General features: G+C 39.1%; 1 protein-coding gene across 2 annotated transcripts; it reads left to right on the forward strand.

Annotated features, from left to right (window-relative positions):
- The first annotated feature begins 735 nt into the window (after positions 1-735).
- On the forward strand, positions 736-8,761 carry COMMD6 (COMM domain containing 6). Of its 2 annotated transcripts, none has more exons than XM_065626692.1 (7): positions 736-797; positions 1,412-1,470; positions 2,065-2,130; positions 2,293-2,369; positions 3,585-3,753; positions 4,843-4,995; positions 6,037-8,761. In XM_065626692.1, the coding sequence occupies exons 1-7, from the start codon at positions 764-766 to the stop codon at positions 6,085-6,087; spliced, it is 609 nt and encodes a 202-aa protein (XP_065482764.1). In that variant the 5' UTR covers positions 736-763; the 3' UTR covers positions 6,088-8,761. The 2 variants fall into 2 exon arrangements, with proteins under 2 accessions (XP_065482764.1, XP_065482765.1); XM_065626693.1 differs by having other exon boundaries at positions 6,205-8,761.
- The last annotated feature ends 2,018 nt before the right edge of the window (positions 8,762-10,779 follow it).

The following is a 10,779-nucleotide window of genomic DNA, read 5'->3' on the forward strand; positions in this document are numbered from 1 at the left end:
GCCCTGAGCCACCATCCCCAAGTGGCCCTTTCCACCCGCTGCCTGCAGACCCAACGGGATCTTAAAACGCAGCCCTGGTTTTACTTGAATCTATTTAGGAAGCAATTTACTTCAAGGACAAAAAAACCCCAAACCTCTCCCACAATAGGCTGAAAGGCTGAGGGAGCTGGGTCTCTTTAGCTTGGAGGAGACTGAGGGGTGACCTCATTAATGTTTATAAATATGTAAAGGGTGTCACAAAGATGGAGCCAGGCTCTTCTCGGTGACAACCAACGATAGGACAAGGGGCAATGGGTGCAAACTGGAACACAGGAGGTTCAACTTAAATTTGAGAAGAAACTTCTTCACAGTGAGGGTGACAGAGCACTGGAACAGGCTGCCCAGGAAGATTGTGGATTCTCCTTCTCTGGAGACATTCAAAACCTGCCTGGACACCTTCCTGTGTAACCTCATCTGGGTGTTCCTGCTCCGGCAGGGGGATTGGACAAGATGATCTTTTGAGGTCCCTGACATTCTGTGATTCTATGAACAGACAGAGACTCGCACCCACTCGGCACCGAGGCGCCATAAACGAGGCAGAGGACACAGGCCCGCCCGCGCGCGGGGAGCCTTCGCCCTCCCTGCTGAGAAAAACGCATGCTCCCTGCCAAGCAGCCAATAAGAACGAGGCCGCTGGCCCTGCCTCGCTCTGGTATCGCCCGGAGCCAATAAGAGCGGCGAGCATTGTGTGGCGGAAGTTGGACCTTGGCGGGAGGGCGGCGCCATGGCCGCCGGACCCGTGATGGCGCAGGCGCTGGGTGAGGGGGCAGCGAGGGGACCCCAGTGTGGGGGTGAGGGGACGCTAAGGGGCCCGCCCGGGAGGTGGGGGGCGAGCGCTGCCTGTTCCTAAGGGCTCAGCCAGGGGGCCGCCCCGCAGAGGCACCTCACCCCGGGCGAGCTGTTCCCGGTGGGCCCTGCCGAAGGCTTGTGGTGGGTTAGCGGGGCCTTCCCGAGTGTCCGCGGGTCGCCTGTGGGATTCGCCACTGGGCGGCGGCCTGGATGGAGCAGCGTAGCCGTGGGGAGAGCAGCGGTGCCGTGGTGCTGGTGCCGGAGGGCAGGCCGGGCTGCCCGGTACGCGGAGGGACGCGGTGCGGATGCTGCTCCGCGGGGTTCGGGCGTGTGAAAATGTGCAGCTGCGTGGAGTCAGTCAGGGTCTCTGAGGCCTCATGGAGCCGCGCCTGTTAGACTTTACTTGGGATGCTGAGCAGGTTATGTTACTGCAATTCAGGACAAACTCCCTTAAAGAAAGCTTTGCTTTTAAGGTAAACGCATGTGTGATGACCTAAGAATTCTCTGGAGAGAGACTAGATTTATTGCTATAACACCTTAAGGATTTGCTTCTGCTCACTGTTGTTCATGTTTTTTATTTCAGATGTTGGTAGCGTAGCAGATAAGATTAATTTAATACCTCAAGACTTTTTTGCAGAACTGGTAAGTAGGGCAATAAATGGACTGTGGAAAAGCTTCTGGCACTCTTTGATTCCAGGAAAGCTTTATATTTAACCTCTTCCGGTTTTTGTCTTTTGCAAAGGGAATTTTATGTATGTGGTAGCTTAGATTTGCATGACTCAAAAAATGGACCAGTCCTGCTAAGAGCAATGGGGTTGCTTTAAATTTATGTTTTTATCACAAAAGATTTTTAAAAAAATATTTTTGCCTTTCATCTAAATGAGATATGAAGCTAGTTTGTCTAGAAAACATTCAACTTGTTTACTGTAGTGTGCACTCGAACAGGATGACTGTTCAGTTAGTATGAAAATGGTGTGTTAAGTGTGAATAGCTAGTGAGGTGGTAACTAAAAGTCATGACTGAGTTTATTTGCTTTTCTTGGATTTGATGTAGCTTTAAAATCGGTCATTTCAATGACTGTATTCTTCACTCTGCACTTAAAGCATCCTCCTGTTGTCCATTTTTGCATTAACCAGTTTTCTTATTTCTTTTGTAATCTCCCAAGTGTTCAAACTAGCTTTATCTTGTATATTAAAATATGCATGAAGAACGTTTTCAAACTTACTTTCTTTACAGTGTGAACAAATAATTCAACATCTGAACCATAAGATCCCAGGTGTAAATACAGCTGAACTGTGTCAGGTAAGTTTGGATACTAGTACTTATAAGCAATGATATTAGCTGTATATGCTGTAAAGAATACATTCCTCAAGGCAATTTTTGTCTGTGTATACATATACAAAGCATTTTTTATTAATGCATGGCTTACTATTATTTGTAATTGCTTGAACATTCTGTTTCCAGAGAATTCAAACATCTGGGGTTGAGATTAATGTTGGTGACCTGGCAAAAATAGCTACCGTTATTTCCTTTCTGTTTAGGTAAGCACAAAATAATTTACTTTGCCTCGTGTTTTTTTTCGGCTCCACCCCAACTTAATAGTGGTATTAAGAAGTGACATCGAATGTGGGTATAAAATGAACTGATTTGGGAAAAGGGCAAAAGTTTGTAACTTTCAGTACACTTTTTATAATTAAAAAAACTAAAGAAATTTTTCTAAGAATCTTGTCTGCAAGCTTTAGAACTACTGGCAAAATAAAAGAGGAAGTTAAGCTCTGTTGTAAAACTAAGTCAGCTAGGCCTCTGCCTGGAAAAAGCATGTTCTAAAAACTTCTTGTTTCTTACAGATTAGAAACCTGTATTTGTGTCTGTTTGAAGGGCACACAGTTTTATAATGTTGAACTCTGCTGTGATAAAGGTAGAGTTTTTAGGTAGTATTTTTAGCTGGTTTGCTGTAAGTTTTCCTCTCTTCAGAAAGATACAATTTTCAAGATCTTGCTTGTTCTTTTAATATCTAGTATCTAAAGATTTTATGTAATGTTAATGACTAAATAAAATTTACCAATGGAAATTTAACATACTGCTTTTTCCTCTATAAAGCCTTAAATTATATTAGACCATGCTACTTGATGGACCAACTTTCTTTTTTTAATAAGGTCTCTTAAAGAGGAGGAGATGTGCATGAACAAACCTAGGGTGGGAATTTTTTTTACCTGTTTCTATAAAGGAAATCAAGTGGCAGTTTTTCTCCACACTTGCTGCCTTTTCAGTTGGTTTATCGCATCATTTGACTCATCTTAGTACTAATTATACCATTACCTAGAGGTCCTTACTTGCCTTTTGGTGATACTTAAACTACCTCTCCTAAATGTTTAATTAAACTGCTTTGTTTCTAAAGTAATAATATTGTTTAACTGCTTTATGCATACACCTTTCACTGAATTATGCCTTTTTGCAGTTGCAACAGCACTTTGAGGCTGCAATTATTTTTGTTTTAATGTTGCATGTTGTGCAAGTCCAGCAAAGCTTGGTCTCTGTGTATTAAGACACATGAAAAGTCATGTTTTTTGCGTGTGGATACAGACTAGTAAAATATTCTGGAAAAAAATCACAGGCTACATAATTATTGTAAAGTACATAGACACATAAAGCAGAAATTTTAAAATGCCTATTTGGGGTGAAGTGAAAAATTTTATTAAATTGTGGAGAATGAAATTGATATGGTGTTCTTTGGATATATACCTATATACCTATAGCACAGCAGCCAGAAACAACCTCTCTGCGGAAGAACTTGTCACCACCTTGGGCAGTGCAGTCAGCGTGCTACCAAAACATGCAGTGCAAGTTATTCGTCATGTATGGAATGAGCAGGGCAAATCCATTAGTGTGTCAGAAGATGCAAGAAATATGGCCACAGTGGGGCAGGTAACTATATGACAACGTGCAGCTGAGCTATTACTTTTTCAGAGATGTCAGTGCTTTGTTGTGTGAGTTGTATTGTCTAGCACATGATGGTATCTTGACTGCTGAAAGCTTCCCTATATCTATATGTGTTCTTAAATGTCTACCCAAATAAAGAAGCATATACAATATAAGTTGTCTAAATGCTGAACAGCTTTCTGATGTTATTGTTTGGATGTTAATGTTGCATGTCATAACTCTAAAATTAGTGTTTCATAGTAGTATTAGAGGAGGTGAGTGGCAGATAATTGTATTAGCTGTTTTTGTAAATCTGTTTTAAATGTAATTGAATTGTTCTTTATAGTTGGTAACACTAGCACTTGATTGTTTTATTTGTTGTCTCCCTTAAGTTTAATTTTTTTTAAAGATACTTTCTGTCAATTTTCAGCATTCTTTTTTTTTCTTGTTGAAAAAATACCACTGAGTTTATTTGCATTTTAAGATATTTTTTCCTAACAACAGTTAAAAAGAGTACAGAATTAGGAAAAAAAAGAATCTTTGTCTGAGACTTGATAGTAAATGCCTAAAGGCTCTCTTCACTACTTTATTCAACAGTTCTAAAATGTCTAAAAATAAATACATTTCAGGCAGGTAAGTTATGATGTACTTTGATTTATCTAAAATACAGTTATGAAATGCCTTTTTTTTTCCCCATCATTGCTATTATAAAATGCTTGTTCACTCTCTGAGGCTTTTCTCATGTTTCCACTTGATTTAGAAACTTAAAAACCCCCATGAATGATATACAAGCCAGGTGAGCTCTGTGGCTCAGGCTTCTCTTACTAGAACTGTAAATAGACTGTACTTGACTATTGACAGTACTTGAATAAGGAAAAGAGATTAAGTGAAGTAACTTATTAAATTGCTTATTTTTTCACTATTAGAAGGAAGCACAGATTTTTGTATTCACAATAATATCTGAACATGTATGTTTGTTTCCCATTTGATTATGAGCTCTAGATGTCCTATATTGTCTGTAAAACATCCACCCAATGGAATAGCAATGGTAGGCTAGATCTCTTTAACAGTTTCCAATGATATTCTTCTTTGCAGTTTGTAGATATTAAATGGAAACTGGGAGTTGCGATGAGCTCCGACACCTGCAGGTCTCTGAAGTATCCTTATGTCACAGTGACGCTAAAAGTGGCAGACCCTTCAGGACAAATAACAGACAGATCTTTTGAAATGACGATCCCACAGTTCAAGGTCTGTAGTCAGAGTTACTTGATTCAGTCTCTTAAAAACAAAGTGACATTGTTGTGAAGGACCAACTGTATACCTTGATGCATATGTTTGTGTTGCTTATTTACTGTCAAAGATGAAGCATTAAACAATTAAAGTGCTGAAGCTAAATACTCTAATTTTGTAGCATTTAGTTCTACATCACTTATCTGAAAATGCTGATTTAGCTGTAATTGATATATTCTCATACAAATAAGCCAACAACGGAAGACAAAGACTTCTGGGTCTTTTTTGTCAGTTGTTTGTCTGGCCTTATTAAAAACTGATGGAATATTCTAAATCTGTGGAACTGTTCTCCAGCCTCAAAATCTAAAACTTGGGTTAAGCTTAACATTTGTCTAATGATTAGGAATGGAGGTTGGTCTGCTTTGTCACCACTGGCTCTTAATTGCTATGCCTTCATCTATAAACTTCTGTAACTTGGTTTGATTTTGCATAAATGTGGCACTTCTGTTACCATTCCTGCTTAAAGGGCAAATACATCACTCAGAATATTGTACGAGGTTAAAAATAAATACTTTGAGTTTGACTGGCAGGAATTTGAGAAGGATATTCTGAATGCTAAGGTGTTGTGAAGTATTGCATTCATTTTAGTTGAAACCTATTTAATTTGCTGTTCAGCTACTATAAGAAATTGATGCTAAACTTGAGAAGCCTGGATTATTTCATATGGGAATAGAAACATTTAATGAGAAGGTTTTTTGGTGTTTTATTTGTTGTGGTGTGAGAGCTACTTTTGTATTTTTCTTTCATAGCATCTCCTACTATTAATAGGCAAACCAATGCAAATAAGGCATCGCTTGTGTAGATTTAATAGTGAATGTGTCCAAATGCCAACCCACCCACAGAAAGAAAAGCAGAAACTTTCAGTTCAAGCTGCAAATTGTAGCTAGAGGAAAGAGGGAATGCGAGAAACCTGGATTGTGATTTTTGTGCTATTAATACTTGGAACTGCAGTTAGAGCTTTTCAAGCAACTGAAATTTATCTTAACTCTTGCTTTTTAGAACTTCTTCAGACAGTTCAAGGAAATGGCAGCAGTTCTTGAAACAGTTTGAAGAGAACTTTTTATTTACACTGAAATTTTGGACAGACTTAGGTCAAGTAAACTTTCTGTTCTGCACAGGGAATAAAGTGCCATTGTTCAGCAAGGTATGTATCCTTGTCTTTGACAGGTATTTGTCAGCATCATCCTTGGGCTGCTGTGAAGATTTTTGCTTTTTTGAATGACTGAAGCCAACTCTGCAGTGTTTGGAAAATGTGTCCAGATTTGTTCATTCTGGTAGACAAAAGATTATTATGTGTACAGAGAAGCATTGCTGTAGACTTTCTAACATTCAAGAGTAAGAAACTACATGTAAGAAACTGCATGTTTAACTCTGGAGTGCAGAAAGATACCTGGAAATGTTGACTGGGAAGATACTGAGAGAACTGTAAATCCCATGTTAACACTCCTGTCTGGAAAATTGAGGTAGGCTTGGACTCAACAGCAATATTAAGGAGTATATGAAGTTACACATAACAAGCATAGAGTTATTCTTGAAGAACAGCAGTGTCAAGTAGTTGTAGGTATTTGCAGACCTGGCTTCCAGTCTTCTTTTAATAACTAGAGAATGTACTTGTCCAAACAGCTTGTTTATTTCAAATACTTATTTCCCACCACCTAGGCTTATGAAAACTGAGTTAATGCACTAAGCTGTTCTGCAGACCCAAAATTTATTCTTTGAAATAAAGCCCAGACACTAATTTTAAATGAAGGTAGAAAGATTAATTTAATTCAAAACCGTTTAATATATTTTTGCCTTTGCATTTAATCCAACTCTAATCTGTGGCAGTCTGCTTGATGTTTTGATCAGCAGTCTGCTTTCTAATTAAATTGGAATATTGATGTAACTGCCTCACTCCAAGCCCTGAACTAGAAAAGTCAAGAGGAAACTTGAAAATTTGAGCTGGAGTGTTAGCCAAGCACATCAGAAAAAAAGGACCACACTAAAAGTCAGATTTTTTGCTTTATGTATTGTGTGGCAGGAATCAACTAGACTGTTGCATGTGCTTGCTCTCAGGCAATGTCCTAACCAGCAAAAATTTTACTTTGGCACTGCCCCCATTCTTCAGAATCAAAGGGGGAATGATAAATCCAGTGTGCTTGCATGTCCTTTTTTTTTTTATCTTGAGTTTTCCATAAACTAAACACAAATTGCAAATATAGTGGGATGTAATAAATACAGTACTGTTGCATTTCAAGATGTGCTGGTGATGAAATAGAGCAAGTAAATCTGAAGAGAGATAATTCAAACTGATAAGCAGACTGAAGTTTATGCTGCAACTTTGCAACTTCAGAATGGTAGAAGCAAGAACCAGTTTTGCTGGGACAGATATTCAAGTGATTTCAGGCTCCCTTAAGTGAGAACACCTACCTTTCTAACCCACTTAATTTTTTTTTTAACTTTCTTAGAGGCTGGCGGAAAGTTGTGGGTACAGGTTATGCTGTATGCATTAAAATGAACTGTAGCACATGTGTGCTGCACACTGCAACCCTTTTAATAGAGATACACCTCCCACTATTTGGGAATTATGCATGGTGCATAAAACCAGTACTTTGGAGTTGCTTAGAAGCCCAAATAAGAAACAGTGTTGACCTTAACAAAAGATAGTGAAAGTTTTGGGCTGTGGCCATTGAGCTGGATGATGCTTTCTTAGCACTATGGAAGTACAAGGTATTTGTATTGTGGCTGGAGAGAGCAGATTGCTCTTGTCTGGGACCCTCAGTGGAATGTCACAAAATGGTCTTGGGAGCAGGCTTCCCATTTGCTTTTTCCCTGTTGTCTGCAAGGGCTTGGGGCTGAACACAGTGCAGAATATCCTGTGTGTGGAAAAGGCATGTGAGTAGCTGACTTTTTTTTTTAATTTGCGGAAGCTGGAGTGTAAGGCTGCTATAACTAGAAAACATTGTCATGCTTTGGCCTAGTGAGTGAATTGGTTTACATCAATGCAACAGTTACAGGAAAATAATACTTTTGTTTTTCAGTAAAGCTGGAGCCTTACAAACACTTCCCATTCATTCTAATGCACTTAAGTTCTTCATATCTGGAAGTACTTGTGCCTTCATTGGAACTGAATAGAAAAGCAGATTTAATCATGTCTTCTAGAAACAATTGATTTAGTAGATGCTGGAAGGTAATGAAGAAACTTTCAGTTACCATTTTTGCTTGGTCCATCACCAAGAGGAGAAAGTTGGCAGCCTTTGAAAAGTCTAACATTTTTGTCAAGTCAAATTCTAGAAATATTAATTAATATTTTTTTTAAAATCTCCCTAAACTCCAGCATGTTGTAACTCTGGCTGGAAGATGCCTGGACACGTGTGCTATACTAGTTTACTGTCTGAGAATTTTCAGAGGTGTTTATGGACATCTAGGATATGTGATTAAAAGTTGGCTACGTACTCAAACTTCTGAGATTTGTCCTGATCGCTATCAGTAAGAATACCTATACTGAGTAATGGAAGAATTAAGTACTTTATTAGAAAAAAAAAAACCACCAAACTAATAGCTTGCAGGGTAGCAATATTAACGTGTTCAAACAAGCTGTTGAATTGTTTGTTTATATGTGCAGAAACCAGATCATTTCAAAGAGAATCAGGAGTCATTGTGTGTTCCTATGTCTTGTTGATTGATATGAACTTGTATAACAATATTTTTGTAAGTCCCCCACAAATGGTCATTAAACATATAGGTAACAAAGATAAAGATGGTCTGTGTTTTGTTTTAAGCCTATTGCATCAAAGTCTGTCTCTAAATACTATAATTAGTAAACTTCAGGAGTAGACTGATTAAACTTCCCTTACTAAATTAGGATGAAGTTTATGCACATGCCGTCTGTCTCTCTGATGGGGTACCAAGGAGCTGAGGGCTAACTGCAGGCTGCAAGGAACATTTGTATCAATTACTTCCCGCTAGACCAAACATTGTATTGAACCAGGAAGAGACAGAGGACATATGAGATTAATGAGATTTTGCAGGAAATTGCATTCAAGTGGTTTTCTTTCCTTAACTGTATTTAGGAGAGAAGTAAACAATTTTCAACATTTGCCTGGAACAGAGCAAGAGGAAGGAAGAGAGGTGTGAAAAAAATGGTCTTGCACAGTAAACAAACCCAAAGGAAGGAATAAAGAAGGAATCTCCTGGCAATGATTGTCATCACATGACTTTTTTTTTTGCGTGTTTCAAACACACCAGACCACTTGCAGAAAGCTGTTTTGTAGAAAAATGGAGAAAGGCCCACAGAAGGAGTGCACAAATGGCTGTAGTCATATCTGCACAGTAGTGTTTTATATACTTAGCTTCTGCACACTTCAGCCTGGTCATTGCCAAAGAGCATATCTCAGTACAATTTTATGGAAGTAGGAACAGCCTTTAACGATGTTTTAAAGATATGTCACTTTGTTTTTTACTGTAAGACTGTCCCCCTTTATTTTTACTTTCCTGTTTCAAGCCTTTGCACTATGTTTGGACACCTGAAGATAGATTAGCTTGGACCAACTGAAAACAAAGGTACATTGATAAATTGGGGGAGTGGAAGAATGTTGTTTCTTCCTGTTTGCCCTGTTCCCTCTGGTGTTTGAATGTTTTATTACCCTCTTAACTGTGGGACTAATGAGAGGGTAATTTCCACTCCTTTGCGGAGGTATGCAGGGTTCTTCTGTTTAGCCCTTGCGGGTACTAGAATAACACATGGAAGTTCCTGACTCATTTAATCTATCTGCAGCAAAAAATGCCCCATCTCTGAAGAACCTTTGCAACAGGGGGAGAGACTTAAAATTCTGCAGTCTCTATCCTATCCACTACCCTGTGGGTTGATCATGGTAGCAGTTGTCTCCCAGACTGATTTTTAGTTAAATGTTATATGCCTGTTGGTTGGGCTGCTAGCTTACTGGGCACTTGCTCAATTTGGAAGTTCAAATTATGTGTAGAATAGTCATGCATGTATAGTACATGAAATAATGAGTGCCTTGACCTGGGTTGAGTTTGCATGCTGTGCTGCTACTGTCCTCCCTTTCTGAGGCTGGGTCACTTCATGAACAGCTGGATTTGCTTGTCACTGTGCCATTTTGGCCAAATGTTTGGTTTTGTTTCTACTGTACAACACTGTCCATAAATACCCATCCAGTTCTGTTCTTGGTGCTCGAGTGTGTGAGGAAGCATGTGTGTTAGAGGGATGATCCTCAGTATTCCTTATACTCAGCCCGGGCTCCTTTGAAAGACTTCTCGACTCTTGTTTCCGAGGCTTTTCTGAGGGGAAAGTGGAGGAATGACCTACCATTTGAACTGAGTTACTGGGATATGTCTATGATTACTTATGATTCTGTGTCATTGAAAAAGTGAGGAAGCTGAGATTGCTGATCTTCTCCATGAAAGCTAATTTTAGCATTTCTGGGTTTCATCTTCCATGTACTACATTTTCTTCCTATGGCTAATTACAGTCTAGCTGCCCCAACTTGAGAGCCATTTCTGTTCCACGTCTGTAGGTGCCACAGCTTCCAAATACTGTTAGTGTTTACATTACAAATATTGTTATATTTGTAAATTGGATATATTACTGTCAGATTCATTCTTCTCATACTGAGCTTTGGAACGGTAAGCTTTAATATGCATATTAAAAAAAGGAAAATTCTGTTTTTTCATACAATAAACTTCTGTGCTAAATAGTATTTTAAGAGGAATTTGTCATAGCACCGGTCACCAGGTGGCACT

This window comes from Caloenas nicobarica, chromosome 1 (assembly GCF_036013445.1).
Source record: "Caloenas nicobarica isolate bCalNic1 chromosome 1, bCalNic1.hap1, whole genome shotgun sequence".
NCBI classification, from domain to species: Eukaryota; Metazoa; Chordata; class Aves; order Columbiformes; family Columbidae; genus Caloenas; species Caloenas nicobarica.